Here is a 26,269-nt window from a genome sequence, read left to right on the forward strand (position 1 = left end):
GTAACAGTTTCCCCAAATTTGTTACCAAAAAGATTGTCTCCAAGACAAGGTATATCAACCAACTTGTCATGGACATCGTCACGTATTTAACTAGCTCTTAACCATGCCATGAACCGTGCTACTATTGCCGCAGCTGAGGATCTAGCCGATGATTCAAATGATTCATAAACCGAACGGAGTAAATGTCGAAGACCTTCCTTGACGTCTGTAAATGGCTGGGGTAAGGAGTTATCCGAAGCCAGACATATGGGACGTAATCTCTGGAGACATTCAAATAGGTATTGGATTATGTAAAATTGATGGTGTTGGATTTTTGTGGCCAGCATGGATGAATGGTACACCTTACGGCCAAAATCATCCAGTGATTTATGGTCTTTGCCCGGTGGTGAATTTGCATGAAGTTTTTATCTTTTGGCTCGTAGTAGTGCAGATTCCACTACTATGGAGTTGTGGGGTAATTGTGTGGACTCATAGATCGTGGAATTTCACTTCCGGTATTTTAAGTCCGTTTCCTTGATGCAGCTGTGATGGTAAAGGGTTTCTCCCACATCTTATGCAGAACCGCATCTAGTACAGCATGTGGTGGTAGAGCTGTTGGCTCTGGTGGCATTTCAAAAATCTTTAGAATCCCTAGAACCTCAGCACGAGGGTCGGGAACCTTTCCTGTTTCAATATTTGAGAGATCCTACTTTTTCGATGAATTTTGCATAGGATAAATCTTCTGGAGGAGAATAAGGTTCCGGAAGCCCCTCGGGAGGATCTGATGGAAATCCTGTAGATGAGGATGGTGACGACGTAGACCATTGTGAGTGCGGAGAATCTGGTCGATCTGGAATTGGGATCGGTTCTTCCGGTTGAGTTGGAGGTGGAAAAATTGGTATCCCTCGAGGAAAGGTTGGTGAAGATGGACCTGGAATCTGAGGATGCGCAGCCTCCAGATCTTGGAAGAAAGTATTCAAAGCCAAAGAAATCTGTGACATCGCCTTTGATGCGAGGCTATGTTGTGAAGGCGCTGGAAGTGGTGTTGGAGGTGGAGGCAGCGCTCCCAGAGACAAGTCCTCAGAAGGTCGGTGCGGCTCTGGGAGATGGAGTGAATGAGATCTACTAAGAGAAGACCAACCAGAATGAGAACTATCAGCACATGAAGCATCGTGGTTAGAGTGTTCGATCACCTCTACGTCAGAATCAGTTCATGGGGATTCAGACATTTGGAGATGTTTTGTTTTTGCCTTTTGTTTGGCATGGTGTTGGCCTTGTAGTGGAGCCTGTGTAGAGGCAGATGGTGGAGCTGTAGGTGGATCATGGTGTTTTGCATGTTTTGCCTCACCATGTTTGTGATGTCTGGAATGTTTTCGTTTGCGAACATCATGATGAGATGACCCAGATAGTGATACAGCTCTTCCAGATGCACTATCAGATGCACCCTGCATCGATGCGTCGTGCTCTAATGCGCTGTGAGCCGATGCGTCATGCCTTGATGCTCTGGGCCCCAGCTTCGGCGTCGATGCGCTGTGCGTCAATGCGCTGTGCGTCAATGCGCTATGCGCCGGTCTCTGCGTCGATGCACCGTGCGTCGATGTGTCGTACGCCGGTCTCGGGGTTGATGTGCTTTGCGCCGATGTGCCGTGCACTTCGGCCGCCTTGATTTTCCATGCTCCGAATGCTTTGGTGTCGAGGAGCAGGATCGAACGGGTACAGAGCCCTGTGACCCGAGCGGGGCATTACTGAACTTTTTCATTGAAGGAGTCGAGGCCTCGACATCCTTCTGCGGCACCGGTGGTGGTACCGACCTGGCCGAAGCACCTTCCAGCGACGCCGATCTTCTTGCTGGAGTCTTCTTAACTTTCTTCGCCGGGCCCGGCGAAGAGTGAGGAGATCGTAGGTGCGCGACTTTTTCGGGTCGCTCTCTTCGGGTCCGGGGCGACATCCGACCACAGTCTCGGCATGTGGCTGGGTCATGCTCCGGGCCCAAACAAATATAACAATAATTATGTCCATCTGTTATGGACATAATTTTCCCGCACTGGCAGATTTTAAAACCTGATAGCTTCGGAGCCATCACTGCCAAAAAAGACGGGAGAAAAATTGAAAAATGTGAAGAGACAAGTCGAGAGAAAAAAACCCACGTGCAGTCCTGCTCGCAGAAAAAAAGAGACTGAGATAAATCGGCACTCGAGTGGGAACCTCACTGCGCAGCCGTACAGAGTTCAAAACTCTGTACTCTTTGAGAAAACCCCGCCTACTGATCCGGTCGCAACGCTCCCAGACAGCATGGCTAATTCAGCCTGCTATTGTTGGGAAATTATTTTTACTTTGAATTTTTACTTCTTACTGCATAATCTGTTTTTCTTGAATTTTGTATACTATATATATTGAGAATTCAATAAAGAAAAAATTAAAAAAACCCAAAAACCATAACACATAAAATAGAAACATGCAGACAAAACTTGAACTGGAAACCATAAGCCAGATCCTGTATACAGTACAACAATGGAAAACCAGAAACATCACTATTCCTCATATAATATCAAACAGTAAAATCATGACAGATAAAACATCAATCATAATTATAGACTTCCGAAGTGCGCCAAAACTAGCTGTCTTTCAAAATGACAGCAGCGGGGGTGACTCAAGATTTGTGCAAATGGTCGAACCAGGCATTATTCTTGCTGTAAAATGTTTAGGAACTAAAGGATGAGAAATAAGGGAGAATAAGGAAAAAAAGGGGAATAAGGGAGAATAAGAAGGGTATTATTCTTGCTATAAAGTGTTAAGGAACTAGAAGATAAGAAATAAGGGAGAATAAGAAGAGGGTAAAAATACACCAATAAAGAACATGCAGTCATGGAAAGTTGTTGCTAAATGGAATAAAGTACAAGCTGGGACTAAAGTGAAACTTGTCACTTTAAAAGATATTAAGAATAAGGATAAACAAACAGTTACAATAAAGAGCCCCAATCAATCTCTTTATTGAGACCAGCTGATGCTAAAGATTGGAGTTCAAAAATCCAACGTTGTCCGCGTCTGATGAGAGAGGCAGAAAAATCCCATCACGGGGGAGCTTATAAGGTACTTCCAAAGTGAAAAAGTACAAATCAGATATTAAATGATTATTTGTTAACCAGTGTTCTACCAGTGGGACTTCAAGAAGTCCATAAAACTTCTGGACAAATGAGTTACAGTGCGGATATGTTAGGAAAGGTAATTTTGGCCCTTGTCTATTCGACAATGGTTCTTACTAAGGAATTAATATGGGCAGATCCTGCTGTGCATCTACTCTTGGCTCCCTCTTATGTTTGCCATATTTTTCAGCAGCATTATTATGGTACGAGGTGGTACCCCCTTATTCTTCATGCTCGCACAAGCACATACATGCGTATTTTGCAACTTTTAAAAATCTGCGTTACTCACACATAGCCCACTTATGCACATGTGCGCATTTTTGCGTGAGCAATGCTTTTAAAATCAAACTGAAAGTGCATTGGACTGTACATGATACTGCTCATTCTGCTTTGCCTCACTCTTATTGTCTTGAAGTGCTGCTCCCTCTGCTGCTGATACCTTCTTATAAGTTTCATTAAATATAGATAGAAAACCCCAGTGTTAAAGTCCAAAATAGGATGATTGTTTCCCCCTTTGACTGTAATTGAATCAAATGAAATGACATAATGAATGAAATGAATGAACTTGTGAACTGAAACAAATGAAATGAATAAAAAATGGCAACCAAACTGAAATAACAAACTGAAGCAACATTTTTTTTCTGTGCAAAACCCAAATAAATAAGAAACCAGTCCCTTCTTAGAATCCTAATAACTTTACATCTATGCAGTATATATTTTCTATATCAAATTGATATATGTATTCTCTAATCAGATACAAGTCAAAATAAGCAATTGCATAATTTATCTGGCTAAAATCCTATAGTTAAAGAGTTGACTGCCATGCAAGTCAGTTTAAACTGGAATCAGGGAGAATACATTTAAAAGACATATATATGGGTAAAGAAGTGCTTTATCCCCATAAATTCTGTCTTATAAAATTGCTTGACATGCAGGGAAAAAAACACACATAAACTTTATATGCATATATTTTTCCTCACATATGGGAGAAGAGTTGGAGGGATAGAGTCTGGGTGGAAATTAGATTTACATGCATACTTTTAACTTTAAATAGCATGCACATGGAAATTTACCTGCATACATTAGCAGGTATAAATGTGTGCAGATATTTTCTTAAGATAATTTTCAAAGTGAAAGTATGCATATACTTTTGCAATGAAGATTAGAGTGAAGTCTCTGGGTAAAAAATTCCCTGGCTGAAATTATCCCTAAATTTCTTTGCATATCAAAATCAAACTGTTATAATTATCATATATTAAAAGAAAAGACTTTGATAGTCATAAAGAAGGGTAAACTCTTGGGTGTACCTGCTGTTTCTTTGAGATCTCATTGGACATGATTTTGGCTGAGTCCAAAATCTGAATGGCACTCTCATCTTCTAGTATGTTTCCTTCAGAAGACTGCAAGGTTTCCAGAATTTTGTCCTCTATCTCTTTCAGCTGTTTTTTATTTGCTGCTGATTGAAGGATGAGAGCATTCCTCTCTTCTTCTAATTCTGGTCTAATAAATACAAATATTACAGCATGCTTAATAATAGAGTTTACTCTTTATTGGAATTCAATAATTTTCATTTTTGATAGCTAGTTACTTCTTGAAAATTTTGTTTGGATATGCAGATAGCTCAAAGGAAAATTGGTTCTTACCTGCTAATTTTTGTTCCTGGAATACTACAGATCAGTCCAGACAAGTGGGTTTATGCATCCCTACCAGCAGATGGAGGCAGAGAACAAAATGATTACTGGCATGGTTAAAAGGTGATGTGAAATAGGCTATTTTAACAAAAAAAAAAATCCTTCACAAATTGGAAGAAGGATCCATCTGAAGAAAATAGGAAAAAGCATAAGCATTGTCAAGATAAGTGTAAAACATAGATAAGTCAGGCGAAGAGAGAATTTGAAATGAAGTTGGCCATAGAGGTAAAAACTCATAATAAAAACTTTAAAAAATATATCTGAAACAAGAAACCTGTGAGGGAGTCGGTTGGACCATTAGATGACCGAGGGGTTAAATGGGCTCTTAGGGAAGATAAGGCCATTGCAGAAAGACTAAATGAATTCTTTGCTTTTGTGTTTATAATGAGGGTGTTGGGGAGATACCAGTTCCGGAGATTGTTTTCAAGGGTGATGAGTCAGATGAACTGAACCAAATCACTGTGAACCTGGATGATGTTGTAGGCCAGATTGACAAACTAAAGAGTAGCAAATCACCTGGACCAGATGGTATGCATCCTAGGGTTCTGAAGGAACTAAAAAAATGAAATTTCAGATCAATAAAATTTTTAACCTATCATTAAAATCATCCATTATACCTGAAGACTGGAGGATAGCCAATGTAACCCCAATATTTAAAAAGGGTTCCAGGGACAATCTGGGAAACTATAGACCAGTGAGCCTGACATCAGTGCTGGGAAAAATAGTGGAAACTATTCTAAAGATCAAAATCACAGAGCATATAGAAAGACATGATTTAATGGAACACAGTCAACTTGGATTTACCCAAGGGAAGTCTTGCCTAACAAATCTGCTTCATTTTTTCGAAGGGGTTAATAAACATGTGGATAAAGGTGAACCGGTAGAGGTAGTGTATTTGGATATTCAGAAGGCGTTTGACAAGTCCCTCATGAGAGGCTTCTAAGAAAACTAAAAAGTCATGGGATAGGAGGCAATGTCCTTTCATGGATTACAAACTGGTTAAAAGACAGGAAACAGAGTATGATTAAATGGTCAATTTTCTCAGTGGAAAAGGGTAAACAGTGGAGTACCTCAGGGATCTGTAATTGGACTGGTGCCCTCTGGGGATAGGGAAATACTTACAGAACCTGAATGTAATCCACTTTGAAGCACTGAAAAAAGTGCGAAAAGTGGAATATAAATCTAAATTAAAAAAAATAAAATCAATAATTTATAAATGATCTGGAAAGGAATACGACGAGTGAGGTTATCAAATTTGCAGATACAAAATTATTCAGATTAGTTAAATCACAAGCGGATTGTGATACTTGCAGGAGGACCTTGCGAGACTGGAAGATTGGGCATCCAAATGGCAGATAAAATTTAATGTGGACAAGTGCAAGGTGTTGTATGTAGGGAAAATAACCCTTGCTGTAGTTACATGATGTTAGGTTCCATATTTGGAAAACTTGGAAAATATTGGAAACTTGGATAATATTTGGAAAACTTGGAAATATTTGGAAAACTTGGAAAACTTTGGAAAACTTGCCTTCAATCTATAAACAATCTCCTCAATAATCTAAATTTGGTCCTCAACTCCGCTAAGACTGAATTACTATTTATCTCTTCCAACCCAGACATCCTTCCTCCACAAACCCATCACAGTCACCAACTCACCCACACTCAAGTAAGAGATCTGGGAGTAATTCTAGACAACCGCCTTAATCTAAAGACTATGATCAATATGACTACCAAAGATTGCTTCCACAGACTACAGGTGTTGAGAAGACTCAAACCTCTACTATATCTCCACGACTTTAGAACTGTTCTGCAATCCCTAATATTTTCAAAAATAGATTACTGCAGCGCTCTTCTTACTGGCCTACCCAGCTCAACCACCAAACCACTTCAAATGATACAAAATGCCGCAGCCAGAATCTTAACCAGTACCAACCGAAGAGATCATATTACACCCACTCTCCGAAACCTACACTGGTTACCAGTCTACCACAGAGTCCTTCACAAATCTCTCACCCTGATACACAAGTCCATTCATAACTTTTTTCATCTTGACCTTGAATTTCCCCTCAAACTCCATACATCCAACAGACCGGTTAGAGAAATCCACAAAGGAGAGTTACAATCCCCTCCAACCAAAGCCATTCGCCTAGTCTCGACCAGGGTCCGAGCTTTTTCTTTAGCAGGTCCAAACATCTGGAATAGCCTTCCCGCAGAACTCAGGTTGGAACCATGCCTACTAACTTTCATAAAAAAACTTAAGACTTGGCTGTTCCACTAGCCTTCTCGGATCCATCAGACACACAATAATCTATCAACCTACTCACGAGCCATGGAACCATGCCTCTCCGTGAGATGCCTCTTATCCAATACCTCCGCAATTTAACTATCTTGCTCGAACCGAGCTCATTATGACTTTTGAGTTTTAAGTTACTGCCCTGCTCGGGCCTTTTACTCTATTTACTTCCAAGCTGTAAAGCCTCCAAGTTTATAGTCCTTGTTCAATGTAACTTTTTTTGCTCTCTTTCTGATTATAATTTACTGTTCTGTTTTTTATTACAAGTTTCTCTATCCCTCGTTCGATGTAAACCGATCTGATATGGTATTCAACCATGAAGCTCGGTATAGAAAATGTGAAATAAATAAATATTAGGAGCTACTACCCTGGAAAAAGATCTAGGCATTATAGTGGATAATACTTTGAAATTATCAGCTCAATCTGCTGCAGCAATCAACAAAGCAAAGAGAATGTTAGGAATTATTAAGAGGGGGAAGGTTAACAAAACGGAAAATGTCATAATGCCTCTGTATCACTCTATGGTGAGACTGCACCTTGAATACTATGTACAATTCTGATCACCACATCTCAAAAAATATATAGTTGCGATGGAGAAGGTACAGAGAAGGGGGACCAAAATGATAAAGGGGATGGAACAGCTCCCCTATGAGGAAAGGCTGAAGAGGTTAGGGCTGTTCAGCTTGGAGAAGAGACTTTTGAGGGGGGGATATGATAGAGGTCTTTAAAATAATGAGAGATCTTGAATGAGTAGATGTGAATCAGTTATTTATACTTTTGGATAACAGAAGGACTAGGGGGCACTGCATGAAGTTAGCAAGTAGCACATTTAAGACTAACTGGAGAAAATTCTTTTTCATTCAACACACAATTAAGCTCTGGAATTGTTGCCAGAGGATGTGGTTAGTGCAGTTAGTATAGCTGGGTTTAAAAAAGGTTTAAATAAGCTCTTGAAGAAGTCCATTAACTGCTATTAATCAAGTTGACTTAGGGAATGGCCTCTGCTATTACTGGCATCAGTAGCAGGGGATCTTCTTAGTGTCTGGATATTTGCCAGATTCTTGTGGCCTGGTTTGGCCTCTGTTGGAAACAGGATGCTGGGCTTGATGGACCCTTGGTCTGACCCAGCATGACAATTTCTTATGCTCTTATGCGCTTATGCACTGCTACATAACTGAGAGTGCCACCTGCAGTCCCTCACTATTGACCTGTACCCAAGCCAAGATGTGTAACTCCAAACCACCAATATCTTTTCTTCAACGGTACTTCTATCCCAATTCAAAATGATGTCACTAGTCTAGGCGTTATCATCAATTCCAACTTATCTATGACAAAGCATATTTCTATGGTTATCAAAAAATCTTTTTAAACTTCATCTACTGAAACGTTTACATCCCCTGCTGTTTTTACAAGATTTTTGAAAGGTATTGCAAACGCTAATATTCTCGGGTTTAGACTATTGTAATACCCTTTACATCGGCTTGCCTGATTCTTCACTGCACCCGCTACAATTAGTGCAAAACACAGCAGCTAGAATATTGGTCGGTTCAATTCGCAGGAATCATATCTCTCCAATACTTTGCTCCCTTCATTGGCTTCCTATAAAATTTAGAATTATGTACAAAATATTAACAATTATTCACTCCCTCATCTATAACACTTCTTCTACCTGGCTTTGTACAACCTTACATATCTAAATACCATCTAGAGAATTACGATCCTATCAAAAAATCTTTTAGACGTACCCACAGTTAAATTAGCCAGGCTCGAATTTACATGTAAGAGAGCATTTTCTGTGGCTGGCCCTTACATGTGGAATTCCTTATCAGATACCCTGTGACTTTTATCATCTGTGCAACAATTTAAGAAACACTTAAAAACTTATCTGTTTCAAAAAGCCTTTAACATTTCTTCTCCAAACTGATTTTCTATAAACTACTCTCACAAACACATTATCAGGATCCTACACTATTGTTTACTGGACATTCACTGTGCTCCTATCCTTTGCCTTTCCCAACCCCCCCCCCCCCCCCCACCTTATCTTTCCCTTATTCCCCCCCCTCCCTCCTTCCCCTCCCATCACACTGTTTGAATTAAGCCTAACCGAGTTATATTACTCGTAACTCCCGTGAGACGCTCCTTGTTTGTTTTACTGTGATTGTCTTTTTAATTTTGTTCAAGATTGTTATTTTTATTTTTGATGAGTTTCTTAGATTATGTATGTCTTAACTCTGTAAACCGTTCTGACTAAATTTTTATTTGTAAAGGCGGTATACAAACATTTTAAAATAAATAAATAAATAAAATAAATCTTCTCCTCTAAAGAGCTAGGGGAACAAGTTGGAACTCCCAACCAAACTGACCCCTGAACCATGGTCCAGAAAAATTTAAATCTCCAAACTGCGAGAACTATATACAATTGTCTTCTTCAGAACAAATTTAAACTCTGCATCACCAGCAGCATCCAGAATCAGGAGATGTTTTTCGAAAAATAATCATAGTCAGAATGGGCTGGGAGTCTGCTGATCTGTGGTACTCCAGGAACGAAAATTAGCAGGTAAGAACCAATTTTCTTTTCCTGTTCATAACCAGATCAGTCCAAACAAGTGGGATGCACCAAAGCCCTTTACACTGGGTGGGATCCCGAAAGACCTCCACGTAGCACACTTTCCCCAAAGGCACCCTCCTCTGGGAACCTAACTTCCAAACAGTAATGTTTAGTGAAAGTAGGCAAAGAGGACCACATGGCTGCCCGACAAGGAGGCCGACTGAGCCTTAGTGAAATGCACTCGCAAACCCTCAGGGATCAGCCGTCCTTTATAAATATAGGCCAAAATGATTGCCTCCTTCAACCAATGGGACATCATACTCTTAGTCACCTTACCACACTTCCTTGGTCCACTGAATAACACAAAATGGTGGTCAGAGGCCCTAAATTCATTAGTCACCTTGAGATATCTTGGAGAACCCGACACACATCCAAAAGATGAAGCTCCCTTACATGGTGAGAATCAGGTGCCAAGTGCGAAACCCCCGGTAACTCCACATTCTGGCAAAGATGAAAAGCCGACACTACCTTGGGCAAAAAGGAGGGAACAGCCCACAGTGAGACCCTATTATCGGAAATCTGCAAAAAAGGATCCCTGCACGATAAGGCTTAGAGCTCAGAAATCTGCCTTGCCAAGCAAATCGTCACTAGAAACACCACCTTCAGCATAAAATCCTTCAGTGAAGCCCTGTGTAAGGGCTCGAAAGGAGGGCCACACAAGACTTGTAGAACCAAATTAAGATTCCAGGATGGACAGAGTTTACAAACTTGAGGATGCAAATGCTTTGCCCCTTTCAAAAAACGCACCACATCTGGATGCGAAGCTAAAGGTCTACCATGTAGCTTTCCTCTGAAACAACCTAAGGCTGCAACCTGGACCCTGAGAGAATTGTAGGCCAAACTTTTCGACAGCCCCTCCTGTAAAAAGGTCAAAACCTGGGCCACGTTTGCCTGCAAGGGATCAGTAGCATGGGCTCCACACCAGCCCTCAAACACTCTCCAAACTCTGATATATGCCAAAGAAGTCGAGGTTCTCCTAGCCTGAAGCAGAGTAGTAATCACCGGCTTGGAATACCCCTTTAGATGGAAATGTTGCCTTTCAAAAGCCAAGCCACGAGACAGAAGCAATCCGGCTGTTCTGACAAGCTGAGTCACTGACGCAGCAGACCCTTCAAAAGGCTTAGACAAATGTGCCTGTTGACTGCCAGTTGCACCAGATCCACAAACCACGGATGCCGCGGCCACTCCGGGGCTACCAGGATCACTCGTTCCTGCTGCTGCTCAATGCGATGAAGCACCCGACCTACAAGTGGCCATGGAGGAAAGACATACAACAGTAGCTTTGCTGGCCATGGCTGAACGAAGGCATCTATTCCTGAGGAGCCAAACTCCCTCCGGCGGCTGATAAACTTGCCTGCCTTGGCATTTTTCCTGTCCCAATGCTGAGTCGAATGACCGTAGGAAGTAAAGAAAATTAATTACACCCAAGCTCCTGAGAGCCACCAGCCCCTCCAGGAAGGATAGAAAAAAAAGGGGACAGAAAGGTATACTCTCATGTTTCTGGGGCTCCAGGATGCGTCCACAGGCCTGCTTCGGAAGGAGGCCTTCAGGGGGACCAGGACCCCTGGCTTTCCCTCCTCCTGTAATCAAGGGTCGAGCCTAGCCAGGGTTATCCAACCCCCCCCCCCCCGCTCACCTTGCTCCATCAGAAAGAATGCCCATGAATGTATCTAACACCTCTGGGAGCTCCAGATCTTCTTTTCCCTACTCTAAACTAACTTTACTTTTTTTTTTTTTTTTACTAATAGACTGCAGGTATGCACCACTGCCATCTGCTGGAGACAGAGAAATACTGAGGGACTGCAGGTGGCACTCTCGTTTATGAAGCAGTGCCTCAAAGTTTCAGTTCTCTGCCTCCATCTGCTGGTAAGGATGCATAAACCCACTTGTCTGGACTGATCTGGGTATGAACAGGATCAAAACTTATGGAGAAGTCAGGGCAGGCACAGTCAGGTGGGGCTATATGTGGCACACTGAAGAAACCTCAAGGAGTAAGTATGCAAGAGAAATAAAAGTGGGAACTCCAATTTAAGAACACAGAGGATGCTAAGGGTTGAAAGCCCTCATGCTCACATATTTAATTATGCTAAAATATATCAATGGATAAGGTATTAGTAAATTGACAGCTTAATATAAAGGAAATGTTTGCTAAAAAACAATAACACTTCTAAATTAAGAAATAAAGAATAACCCACAACAGGATGCATAATCGTACAGATATACTGTGCTGTAAGGTAATAGGGGGCCATTTTTAAAGCAATTTTCATGAGTAAAGCAGAGTTACTTTACAGGTGTTCATTGAGGACAGCAGGATGTTAGTACTCACACATGGGTGACATCATTACTTAGAGCCCTGTCATGGAAAACTTTGATTTGGTTACATTGATCATGTCTAGTATGCCCTTTACTACACGTCCATGCGGGGTCCCTCTTCAGTCTTATAACATAGAATTAATATAAAACTATAATAGCAGAAACCCAACTCCGCAGGGTGGTGAATGAGTTTCGTGAGGACTAACATCCTGCTGTTCTGGCAGAACACCTGTTACAGGTAAGCAACTCTGCTTTTTCCAATGACAAGGAGGATGGTAATCCTCACACATGGGTGAATCCTTAGCTATGGCTGTCCTCCAACATAAAAGGGGACCAACAGACCCCCAAACTAGGTGCCAATGTGCACACCAACAATGGTATGGTTGGTAAGTAGAGGGGGAGACAGTCTGAACCCAAACAATGGGCCCTAGGCAGGAAAAAGTTGGGTTCTACACCTCAAACAAGCTCCAAAAGACAGACTGGTTAAATCTACTATTGCACTGGCTACCCCTATCCAAGCAATAGCGAGATGTGAATGTATGAAGAGAACTCCATGTCGCAGCTCTACAGATCTCCTCCATGGGGACTGCGTGCAAGTGGGCTACCGACACTGCCATGGGTCAAACAGAGTGAACCTTGACATGGCCCCCAAGAAGCAGTCCAGCCTGGGCATAAAAGAAGGAGATGCAATCTGCTAGCCAATTCTATAGTGTCTGTTTGACAACGGCAATGCTCAACCTATTTCTATCAAAAGAAACAAAAAGATGGGTGAACAGTCTATGGGCTTCTGTCAAAGTCAGATAGAAGGCGAAGTCCAAACTGTGCAGGGCTTATTCGCCTTGGTATGAATGGGGCCTGGGAAAGAATATTGGCAGGATGATGGGATGGTTAAGATGGAAGTCTATCACCTCCTTAGGCAGGAATGTAGGGTTTGTACACAAGACCACCCTATCATGGAAAAACGTAGTGTAAGGTGGATAAGTCACTAAGGCCTGGAGCTTGCTGACTGCATGCTGAAGTGACTGCCACCAAAAAATATGATCTTCCTGGTCAGGTACTTCAGGTCACAGGAGCGCAGTGGCTCAAAAGGAATTCATCAGCTGAACTAACACCACGTTGAGCTCCCAAGACCCAGCTGGAGGCCTCAGGGGAGGCTTCAAATGAAACAGGCCCCACATGAAACATACAACTATAGGCTGAACAGAGATAGGTGTACCATCTACACCATGGTGGTATGCGCCAGTTGCACTCAGATAAACCCTAATGGAGTTGATCTTCAAGCCCGTTTCCGATAGGTGTAGAACGTAATCAAGCAGTTTTTGTGTGGGACAGGAGAACAGATCTAGGGCCCTCTGCTCATACCACATGGAAATCCTCCACTCCAGTCCATAGGATTTTCTAGTAGAAGGCTTTTTAGAAGCCACCAGGACCCATGACACATCCTTTGAGAGATTGAACTGTTGCAGAATTAACCTCTCAACATCCAGGCTGTGAGTGACAAGGCCTGGAGGTTGCGATGTCACAACCTGCCTTGATCCTGTGTGATGAGATCTGGGGAAGTCCCCAGACTGATAGATCTCTGCATGGATAACTCCAACAGGAGTGGAAACCAGACTTGCCTGGGTCAATAAGGGACAATGAGAATTCCATATGAGAATCCTACAAATGGAATTGGAGGATTAATACACAGAAGACCCTTGCCAGGGCATCTGAGGCTGGCTTTCCGTTTGTCCTGTACAGGGAGCTGAACTGAGGAACATTTCTGTTCCAAGTTGCTGGGAATAGATCCACATTCAGGCTCCCCCAGAGGCTGAAGATCCAATTCATGACCCCATGATCCAGAGACCATTTGTGGGGTCTTAAAGCACGACTCGGTCTGTCCACTAACACATTCCCTCTTCCAACCAAGAACATGGCCCTGAGCACCACCCCTTGGGACAAGGCCCATGACCGTATCTGGACCACTTCTTGTCACAGGAGGTACAATTCAGTATCTCCCTGCTTGTTGACATACCTCATTGGTACATAAGAACATAAGAAAATGCCATACTGGGTCAGACCAAGGGTCCATCAAGCCCAGCATCCTGTTTCCAACAGTGGCCAATCCAGGCCATAAGAACCTGGCAAGTACCCAAAAACTAAGTCTATTCCATGTTACCATTGCTAATGGCAGTGGCTATTCTCTAAGTGAACTTAATAGCAGGTAATGGACTTCTCCTCCAAGAACTTATCCAATCTTTTTTTAAACACAGCTATACTAACTGCACTAACCACATCCTCTGGCAACAAATTCCAGAGTTTAATTGTGCGTTGAGTAGTTTTAAATGTGCCCCATGCTAACTTCATGGAGTGCCCCCTAGTCTTTCTACTATCCGAAAGAGTAAATAACCGATTCACATCTACCCGTTCTAGACCTCTCATGATTTTAAACATCTCTATCATATCCCCCCTCAGTCGTCTCTTCTCCAAGCTGAAAAGTCCTAACCTTTTTAGTCTTTCCTCATAGGGGAGCTGTTCCATTCCCCTTATCATTTTGGTAGCCCTTCTCTGTACCTTCTCCATCGCAATTATATCTTTTTTGAGATGCGGCGACCAGAATTGTACACAGTATTCAAGGTACGGTCTCACCATGGAGCGATTCAGAGGCATTATGACATTTTCTGTTTTATTCACCATTCCCTTTCTAATAATTCCCAACATTCTGTTTGCTTTTTTGACTGCCGCAGCACACTGAACCGACGATTTCAATGTGTTATCCACTATGACACCTAGATCTCTTTCTTGGGTTGTAGCACCTAATATGGAACCCAACATTGTGTAATTATAGCATGGGTTATTTTTCCCTATATGCATCACCTTGCACTTATCCACATTAAATTTCATCTGCCATTTGGATGCCCAATTTTCCAGTCTCACAAGGTCTTCCTGCAATTTATCACAATCTGCTTGTGATTTAACTACTCTGAACAATTTTGTGTCATCTGCAAATTTTATTATTTCACTCGTCGTATTTCTTTCCAGATCATTTATAAATATATTGAAAAGTAAGGGTCCCAATACAGATCCCTGAGGCACTCCATTGTCCACTCCCTTCCACTGAGAAAATTGTCCATTTAATCCTACTCTCTATTTCCTGTCTTTTAGCCAGTTTGCAATCCACGAAAGGACATCGCCACCTATCCCATGACTTTTTACTTTTCCTAGAAGCCTCTCATGAGGAACTTTGTCAAACGCCTTCTGAAAATCCAAGTATACTATATCTACCGGTTCACCTTTATCCACATGTTTATTAACTCCTTCAAAAAAGTGAAGCAGATTTGTGAGGCAAGACTTGCCCTGGGTAAAGCCATGCTGACTTTGTTCCATTAAACCATGTCTTTCTATATGTTCTGTGATTTTGATGTTTAGAACACTTTCCACTGTTTTTCCTGGCACTGAAGTCAGGCTAACCGGTCTGTAGTTTCCCGGATCGCTCCTGGAGCCCTTTTTAAATATTGGGGTTACATTTGCTATCCTCCAGTCTTCAGGTACAATGGATGATTTTAATGATAGGTTATACATTTTTACTAATAGGTCTGAAATTTCATTTTTTAGTTCCTTCAGAACTCTGGGGTGTATACCATCCGGTCCAGATGATTTACTACTCTTCAGTTTGTCAATCAGGCCTACCACATCTTCTAGGTTCACCGTGATTTGATTCAGTCCATCTGAATCATTACCTATGAAAACCTTCTCCATTACGGGTACCTCCCCAACATCCTCTTCAGTAAACACCGAAGCAAAGAAATCATTTAATCTTTCCGCGATGGCCTTATCTTCTCTAAGTGCCCCTTTAACCCCTCGATCATCTAACGGTCCAAATGACTCCCTCACAGGCTTTCTGCTTTGGATATATTTAAAAAAGTTTTTATTGTGAGTTTTTGCCTCTACAGCCAACTTCTTTTCAAATTCTCTCTTAGCCTGTCTTATCAATGTCTTACATTTAACTTGCCAACGTTTATGCTTTATCCTATTTTCTTCTGTTGGATCCTTCTTCCAATTTTTAAATGAAGATTTTTTGGCTAAAATAGCTTCTTTCACCTCCCCTTTTTAACCATGCTGGTAGTCGTTTTGCCTTCTTTCCACCTTTCTTAATGTGTGGAATACATCTGGACTGTGCTTCTAGAATGGTATTTTTTAACAATGACCACGCCTCTTGGACATTTTTTACTTTTGTAGCTGCTCCTTTCAGTTTTTTCTAACAATTTTTCTCATTTTATCAAAGTTTCCCTTTTGAAAGTTTAGCACGAGAGCCTTGGATTTGCACACTGTCCCTCTTCCAGTCATTAAATCAAATTTGATCATATTATGATCACTATTGCCAAGCGGCCCCACCACCATTACCTCTCTCACCAAGTCCTGTGCTCCACTGAGAATTAGATCTAAAATTGTTCCCTCTCTCGTCGGTTCCTGAACCAATTGCTCCATAAAGCTATCATTTATTCCATCCAGGAACGTTATCTCTCTAGCGTGTCCCGATGATACATTTACCCAGTTAATATTGGGGTAATTGAAGTCTCCCATTATTACCGTACTACCAATTTGGTTAGCTTCCCTAATTTCTCTTAGCATTTCACTGTCCGTCTCACCATCTTGACCAGGTGGACGGTAGTATACCCCTATCACTATAGTCTTCCCCGACACACAAGGGATTTCTACCCATAAAGATTCAATTTTGTATTTAGTCTCATGCAGGATGTTTATCCTGTTGGACTCTATGCCATCCCGGACATAAAGCGCCACACCTCCTCCCAGGTGTTCCTCTCTGTCATTGCAATATAATTTGTACCCCGGTATAGCACTGTCCCATTGGTTATGGTTATCCTCTTTCTACCATGTCTCTGAGATGCCAATTAAGTCTATGTCATCATTCACTGCTATACATTCTAATTCTCCCATCTTACTTCTTAGACTTCTGGCATTTGCATACAAACATTTCAAAGTTTGTTTTTTGTTTGTATTTTCATTCTGCTTTTTAACTGATAGGGATAAGTTAGAATTTTTTAGCTCAGGTGAGTTTTTAGTTACAGGCACTTGGACTATTTTTCTAATTATTGGAACCTCACTGTCAGGATGCCCTAATTCTAATGCATCATTAGTATCCTTTAAAGATACCTCTCTCCGAACCATGCACTGCTGAGCGACTGTCGGCTTTCCCCTTTGTTCTAGTTTAAAAGCTGCTCTATTTCCTTTTTAAAGGTTAGCACCAGCAGTCTAACTTCAGTTAGTCAGCTAGAGGGACTCACTGCTCTCTTGATTAACAAATGTTGGTCCCTATTCAAACCCAATCACACTCCCTCAACACCTTTCCAAGGTGAGTAACTGAGCTGAACTATTCAACTTTTTTACTTGGGTATACACTGTTCCTAGCTTATTTCTAGCTTCTGGCTACATTTTGGGTTGGGGTTTTTTTGTGTTTTTTTTTCATAACAGTATTAAATACAAACACTCAGTTCTTTAAAAGTCTGGAGAACACTCAGTTCTGCAGACTTTTAAAAATAAACACACTACCTACTGCTACCTTATTGACTGACTATTTAAAAATACACACAGTCTAACTTGTTTATTCACTGCCTTTCTGACTATTAAAGGCACAAACACACAAACACACTAAATAATATTCCCAAATAGTTAACTTTGCCCCAATACTTTTAAAAAAGACAACGTCCCAAGCAAAAACTTACTGATTCCTTTCAGCCACCAGCAAGGTGATCCTCTCCTCTCAGTGTTCCCACTGGAATGTTGTTGGTTGTTGTTGGTTTGAATCAGGTCAACTTTGTTGGAAAGCTGATCACTGAAAACCCATAGCACATACCTGATTGCCCACAGCTCCAGGAAATTGATTTAGCAACAGCACCGTTGAGTGCTGAGCCTATCGTCATGAGTTCCCAAACCCAGGGTGGATGCATCCATGGTTAGGACAATTTGGATAGGAGGGCTTCAAAAAGAGATCCTCTGTTCCAGATCTGAAATTACCTGTCACCTGAACAAAGAGTCCCAGAAGGGCGGATTGACTCGAATGCAGTCCTGGAGGCTCTGCACGCAAGCCATTGGGCTTTCCACATTTTCAAACGTGGAAAGGGAGTGACGTGAACTGTTATGGCCATGTGGCCCAACAACCTCAACATTGGAAAAAAATCAGCAGAACCAGGGGTCACGATTTAAAACTCTAGGGAGGAAGACTCAGAACCAATGTCAGGAAGTATTTCTTCAAGGAGAGGGTGGTGGATGCCTGGAACGCCCTTCCAGAGGAAATGGTGAAGACCAAAACTGTGAAGGATTTCAAAGGGGCGTGGGATAAACACTGTGGATCCATAAAGCCTAGAGGATCATAAAGCCTAAAGGATGGGAATGAAGAGAAGAGGCATGGGGATGGCTTGCGGGAATGAGGGCTACAACCTGCTAATTAATATCCTTATTCAATAAACATTCACACGGTTACTGCGACTCCAACATTGCTCTTTTCTTCAATGGCTAGAGGAAATGTGGAAAAGAGAACTTGCATTCAGGCAACAACCAACAAGGCTGCACAGTCTGGGTAAACAAATAAGCATGGGAGTAGCTTTATTGTTGCTGCGGTTACTACCCCAAACCAATTAAGCCTGATACTTCACTTCAATGCATATCCAGTGTTGATCTCTGCTTCAATGGCAGGGGGAAATGAAGATAAAAGGATTTACATTCAGACAACAACCAACAAGGACTGAATTGCATAGTCTGGGTAAACAAATAAGCATGGGAGTAGCTTGCTTGTTGCGGCGGTTACTACCCCAAACCAATTAAGCCTGATACCTCACTTGGAATGCATATCCAGCACAGCTCACTGCTTCAACGGCAGGGGAGAATGAAGAAAAGAGGATTTACATCCAGACATCTAACAAGGTATTGATCTGAGCAGTATGAGTATACAAACATCGGGGTAACTTCTCGTTACGAAGGTTACTACCCTCAAACATTAAGCCTTATACTTCACTTTGATGCAGCTCCAACACTGCTCTTTGCATCAATGGGGTGGGTGGAAGGAAATTGGAATAAAAAAGTTACCAATAAGGGCCCTGAACTCAGTGGTCGGGGAAACAGAAAGGTATGGGAAAATAAGTGTGAGAGCTTGCTGGGCAGACTGGATGGGCCTGTTGGTCTTCTTCTGCCGTCATTTTTATATGTTTCTATGTTTCTATGTACTAATAGCCATATCGGTCTTAGAGACAACTGGAATCTTTGTAGGTTATGATACTTTTAAGGTGGCAATTTTCAAATAGTCTGCATAGTTACAAACTAGTTCACAGGCGGTTTTAACACACTTTTGTGCAAATTTTCAAAGGGAAACTAATCATGTTGTTTCTCTTTGGAAATTAACAAGTGCTAAACATGACACAAGAGCCTGCCTTCTCAATAAGGGCCCTGAACTCAACAGTCGAGATAACAGAAAGGTATGGGAAAATAAGTGTGAGAGTTTGTTGGGCAGACTGGATGGGCCTGTTGGTCTTCTTCTGCCGTCATTTCTATGTTTCTATGTTTCTATTTGCCAAGCTGACACCTGCTGGCTCTGTTGAATCTCTGCCACGATGGTCATCAGGCTGATGGTCCTTTGTCAAGGCTGGAAGATCTTGGCCTGAGTCGTGTCTAGGAGGGCTCCTATTAAGTCCAATTGAGGTGAAAGGCTGAGATAAGGCTATAGGTAGTTGATGACAAACCCTAGTGACTCCAACACAGGGCTGGTGAAGCACATGGACCTGAGAGCCCCTTCCTGAGAGGTACTCTTGATCAGCCAATCATCCAGATAAAGGAAGACATGCACTCCCATCCTGTGCAGGTGCAATGCCACCATGGCCAGTATTTTTATAAAGACATGTGGGGCTGACGCGAGCTCAAATGGCAACACGCAATAATGGAAGTACTGTTTTTCTACCATGAATCTGAGTTGCTTCCAGTGATTGAGGAAGATCTCGATGTGGGTGTATGCGTCCTTCAGATTGAGGGAGCATAGCCAGTCCCCTTTTTGCAGACAAAGGATCAATGTGCCCAGGGAAACCATCTTGAATTCTTCTTTTTGAAGAAATTTGTTCAAGGCCCTCAGGTCTAGAATTGGACAGAATCCTACTGTTTTCTTTGGAATCAGGAAGTATCTGGAATAAAATCCCCATCCTCTTTGCCCTAGTGGAATGGGCTTGAACACTCTGGCTGTTAAGAGGGAGGAGATGTGCTACTGGACTCCAAAATGGGATCAGAGGGCAATTTGGCTGGGCTTCCAAAAGGTTTTATTGGTATCCTTGATGGATGATGGGAAAAAAAACAGTGGTCTGAGGTAATAATGGGCCACCAGTTCGCAAGGAACCGTAGCCTATCCCGGATCAGTGGATCCATTGCTCCTGGTATGGGTAACTGGGCTATGTCCCTATGACCCAGTCAAAGCCTCATCCTCAGAGTTGACTGAAGTGCCGGCTGAGCCTTGGGAGCTCTTTATTGCCTAGGCAGCTGTAAGAGCTCTGATGCTGTGGATGGGAGAGAGACGGAGCAGGATAGAACTTCCTCTGGTTTCTTTCTTTATTATTTATTTAAAAACGTTTCTATACCGTCGCTAAGTTATATACCATTGCAACGGTTTACAAATAGGCACATAGACTAAGGTAAGTATCTGGAATAAAATCCCCACCCTCTTTGTCCTAGTGGAATGGGCTTGAACACTCTGGCTGTTAAGAGGGAGGAGATGTGCTACTGGACTCCAAAATGGGCTCAGAGGGCAATTTGGCTGGGCTTCCAAAAGGTTTTATTGGTATCCTTGATGGATGATGGAAAAAAAAAAGTGGTCTGAGGTAATAATGGGCCACCAGTTCGCAAAGAACCGTAGCCTATCCCGGATCGGTGGATCCATCGCTCCTGGTATGGGTAACTAGGTTATGTCCCTATGACCCAGTCAAAGCCTCATCTTCAGAGTTGACTGAAGTGCCGGCTGAGCCTTGGGAGCTCTTTATTGCCTAGGATATCGTACATTCTAACAGGTGCCAATAAAGTTCGGTTACAATTTCATAAATAAAATCATTTTTTGAGTAATGTTGGTCAAGTCCAGGTATATTATTGAGTTACTATCTCTTTGAGATATTTCTTCTTAAATGTAGGATTGAGTAAATTCATGCTCATCTGCATTACCCTGTACTTTCATTCTCTCCCCTCCACACTCTTTAGTGAAGGCTTTTTTAAAGAGCCATTTCTTCCCCAATCTCGCAGATCTCCTAGATGAGGAGGACAAGTCTGGAGTGCTAGTAGAGAGTTGCTGGAGGGTCTCACGGTGGTCCTGGAGCTGGGCCCCTTATCCTTTACCTTATCTCCAAAGAGATTTTTTCCAGTACACACACATCAGTGAGTCTTTCCTGTACTTCTGGTCTGAGATCCAAAGTCCACAGCTATGCCATTCTGCAGGCACCAATTCCCGCTGCAGAGACTGTTGATACCGTTTCTAAAACATTGTAGGTCGCTCAGACCTCGTGTTTTGAATACTCCAGGCCCTTATGCACCAGAGACATGCAGGTGTCCTGATGCTGTTGAGGCAGCTATTCAGCCACCTCTTGCACCTGCTTCCAGATGTCCCGCAAGTACTGGCTCATGTAGAGCTGACAGGAAGCACTGTGGGCAATGAGCATAGCTCCCTGAAAGACCTTAATCCCAAGAGTGCCCATCGCTCTGTGATCCTTCCCTGGGCATCACCCGCTCAGCAGCCAACTGCATATGCCTCTCAAGTTCCTCTTCAAACTTTGCCAATGCCAAAAATGACTGAGAGGGAGGAGGTGTGACCGATCCTCTTCTGAACCGAGAGGAGGGTCAGTTGCTAGCATTGTGACCGATAAAATCCGTGGTGCACCTCTAGGCACCTTAAATTGTCACTCACAATCTTGAATATCAGATCAGCAAAGCATTTTGGCTCTTTAGAGGATTTGGACAACCAAATTATTTACATCACCCTCACATGCAGTACTAAACTTCACTTCATGGGTCTTTTAGCATAAGGATGTGTAAACAATTCATGCTCCTACAAACCATGTTGTAGAATAATGCCTAAATATAAAACGGTATTTACTTTATTTATTTTTATTTAAAAGTATTTATATCCCACACCTTCCAATGTTCGAGGTGGGTTACAAAGGAGCATACATAATTGTTAAACGTAAATCAAAATATAAAAACAAATTAAACTAATACAACATATACATAAATGACTAGTCTTGGGGGATAAACAAATCATAGAAATCTGGTGAAGCTATTCTTAGGAGGTAGACAGATCTCAATGATCTCTGAAAGCTAGTCTAAAGAGATGATGAATTATTTGGTGTTGGGAAGTAATTTAAGGCCAGGAGGCAAGATGTTCCATAAAATTGGGCCTGCAATTGAGAAGGCAGGCTCTTGTGTCATGTTTAGCAGTTAATTTCCAAAGAGAAACAACATGATTAGTTTCCCTCTGAAAATTTGCATAACGTGTGTTAAAACTTCCTGTGACCTAGTTTGTAACTATGCAGACTATTTGAAAATTGCCACCTTAAAAGTATCACAACCTACAAAGATTCCAGTTGTCTCTAAGACCAATATGGCCTATTAGTACATAGAAACATAGAAACATATAGAAATGACGGCAGAAGAAGACCAACAGACCCATCCAGTCTGCCCAGCAAGCTCTCACACTTATTTTCCCATACTTTTCTGTTACCCCAACCGCTGAGTTCAGGGCCCTTATTGGTAACTTTTTGATTATAATTTCCTTCCACCCTCACCATTGATGCAGAGAGCAGTGTTGGAGCTGCATCAAAGTACACTACAGTGCTTTATTGCTTAGTTAATGGATCCATTTAATTATGAAAATATATCTGGTACTTGCTAGAAAGGTTTAATTGTAACTCTGTAGTGTATACACACACCTCTCCTTTGCTACGACAATGCCCAGCAGTTGGTCTTCAAGTCCTTCAGGAGTAATCATGAAGTTGAGTAAGGAAACCTTAGTAGAAAGTTCAGGTAGATAGTGTGGATTTCTTAACTTTGTAGTTATGTAAAATCTGAAATCACTGGAGTACTCAATAATTGTTTCACCAAGTCGAATGCAATCCATGCCTCCTACATTTACAAAACACAAATGTTAAATATAGACATGTTTCTATTTCACTTATGCTTACACAACTATATATCTATGACCGTGAAAGACTAATTACCTGTTCATTAGAACAGAGTCAGAGTCTATTTTCAGTGCTACAGGTTTCCTCCTTTAACCTTGCAAAATATGACAATTAATTGACTTGAAAAGCTGATGAATTGCTCCAACAGAAAAACTACATTTTTATTGTATTATCTTGGAATAAATGAAAACGCTGATTGATATGTCCAGCAAAATCTTGTATTTGTCATCCAATTTTTTAAAAAGCTGAACAATTCAGGCAAGACATTTTTGGCCATGTCAAAATGGCATAACAAGGTTCTTAAAGGATATAAGTTCAAAATGAAGTTATCACTGACATTTAGCAGACTCTGAATCAAGGAACTGAGAAAAGTTTGATCATGTCTTCTGAGATGGGATGAGTAAAGCAGAGTTGGTTACCTGTAACAGGTGTTCTCCTAGGACAGCAGGATGTTAGCCTCATATATAGGTGACATCATCGGATGGAGCCCAGCACGGAAAACTTATTCTAGAAACTTTGACTGGCACACTGAGCATGCCCAGCATGCCACTATCCATGCGTACACACAGGGTCCCTCTTCCCTCTTCTGTCTCGTAACAGAGAAACACAAAAACTAAAATAACCAACATAGGAGAAACCCAACTCTGCGGGGTGCGGACGGGTTTCGTGAAGACTAACATCCTGCTGTCCTAGGAAAATGCCTGTTACAGGTAAGCAACTCTGCTTTCTCCTAGGACAAGCAGGATGGTAGACCTCACACATGGGTGAATCCCTAGCTACAGGCTGTTCCTGAACAACAGCAAGACCAACCAGCATCAAACTAGGTGCCAACAGGCACAGCAACACTGGTGCAGTTGGTAATAGATGGATGCAGCCTGAACTGAAAGAAAGGGCCGTAGGTAGGAAGAGTTGGGTTCTACAGCTGAAAGAGATTGCAGAGGGCAGACTGGCCGAAGCTGCTATCATGTTGGCCATCCCTGTGCAAACATTAGTGGCCAGCAAATGTGTGGAGAGAACTCCATGTCGCAGCCTTGCAGATCTCGGCCACAGGGACCACTCTCAAGTGAGCTACCGAAGCCACCATGGCTAGGACAGAGTGAGCCTTGACTTGGCCCCCAAGCTGCAGTCCCGCTTGCGCATTGCAGAAGGAAATGCAATCCACCAGCCAGTTAGACACAGTCTGTTTGGCAACCACAACTCATAATCTATTCCTGTCAAAAGAGATGAAAAATTGCGTAGATTTCCAAAGCATGCTGTCTGCTCCAGGTAGAAAGCCAAGGCTCCCTTGCAATCCAAGCTGTGCAGAGCCCGTTCACCCTGGTGTGAATAAGGCTTGGGAAAATGGTGGGTAGGACAATAGACTGGTTAATATGGAAGTCTGTTACCACCTTAGGCATGAATTTAGAGTGTGTACACAGAACCACCCTATCATGAAAAAACGTTGTGTATGGTGGATACATCACAAAAGTAATCCACAACACAATTCAGGAGCAGGAGCCTGCACTTTTATTCAATCACCAGCAGAGGGAACTGCAGGTAATTCAATAAGTCCCCTCAACTTCAGATTCTTTTCATCAAAGATTACTTTTTATTTTTACATCGGCAACTCCATTGCTTAGACACGCACAGAATTTAAAAGGGGTCCCTTGCAAACGTCAGCACAACGTCTAAAATTTGAAGAATTCCTGTTTCTAAATGCTTGTCCCTCCCGACGCAGCCGGGTTTGGTGAAACACGGGTCCGTGTCGGGGGACCCCTTTTAAATTCTGTGCGTGTCTAACCAATGGAGTTGCCGATGTAAAAATAAAAAGTAATCTTTGATGAAAAGAATCTGAAGTTGAGGAGACTTATTGAATTACCTGCACTTCCCTCTGCTGGGGATACATCACCAAAGCCTGATGTTCCTTGACCCTGCATGCTGAAGTGACCACAACCAAAAACATGACCTTCCAGGTCAGGTATTTCAGGTCACAGGAGCACAGTGGCTCGAAAGGATCTTTAATGAGTCGAGCCAACACCACATTGAGGTCCCAGGACACAACAGGGGGCCGCAGGGGAGGCTTCAACTGAAGCAGACCCCGCATAAAATGCCCCACTATGGGTTGCACAGAGATGGGCGAACCATCCACATCCTGGTGGTAGGTGTACCCTGACAGAGTTGGTTTTCAAGCCAGCAGTCAAAAGGTGCAGTAGGTAATCAAGCAGTTTCGGTGGAGAGCAAGAGAATGGATCTAAGCCGTGACACACCACACAGAAAACCTTCTTCACTTCAGACCATTAAGACTTCCTAGTGGAAGCCACCACACATCGTCTGTCAGGTCAAGGGGCTGCAGAATTAGCCTCTCAACATCCAGGCCATCAGAGACAACGCCCTGATTGCAATGGCGCAGCCTGCCCTGATCCTGTGTGATGAGTTCAGAGGAAGTCCCCAGACCATTGGTTCCCGGACAAACATATCCCTCAGGAGCAGGAACCAGGTCTGCCTCGGCCAATGAGGGTCTATAAGGATCATGGTCCCCCTGTCCTGCCGGAGCTTCAAGAGAGTCTTCATCACCAGAGGAAGCGGAGGATACACGTACAGAAGGCCCTTGCCCCAATGTCAGGCAAAGGCATCCTGGTTTGGATAAGAGCTTGGAGAAGAAGTCCATTAAGTGCTATTAATCAAGTTGTCTTAGAGAATAGCCACTGCTATTACTGGCATCAGTAGCAAGGGATCTACTTAGTGTTTGGGTACTTGCCAGGTACTTGTAGCCTGGACTGGCCACTGTTGGAAACAGGATACTTTTATTTATTTATTTTATTTAAAAAATTTTCTATACCGTCGTTTAGTGATATACCATCACAACGGTTTACAAATAGGCACATAAATAAATTCGAGATGGATTGTACTTTAATCAGGGGGTGCCACAGTTGTTCAGATACATGATTCAATATTATAAGCTATATGTAAAGTGTATTAAAATTCCCTTTATGGGCTAACCGTAGATGCGGTATACTGTAATTCTTTAACTTAATACTTAAGTGTGATAAAATAAAAATAAAAACACA

At 42.3% G+C, this 26,269-nt stretch overlaps 1 protein-coding gene across 1 annotated transcript in view; it reads right to left on the reverse strand.

The window, feature by feature from the left end:
- DNAH12 (dynein axonemal heavy chain 12) overlaps positions 1–26,269 on the reverse strand; it is a 1,160,754-nt gene that overhangs the window by 172,915 nt on the left and 961,570 nt on the right. The window contains 2 exon segments of the mRNA XM_029600929.1: positions 4,430–4,622; positions 22,971–23,163. Of these exon segments, the coding sequence (XP_029456789.1) occupies positions 4,430–4,622; positions 22,971–23,163 (386 nt within the window).

This window comes from Rhinatrema bivittatum, chromosome 4 (genome assembly GCF_901001135.1).
Source record: "Rhinatrema bivittatum chromosome 4, aRhiBiv1.1, whole genome shotgun sequence".
Lineage (NCBI taxonomy): Eukaryota > Metazoa > Chordata > Amphibia > Gymnophiona > Rhinatrematidae > Rhinatrema > Rhinatrema bivittatum.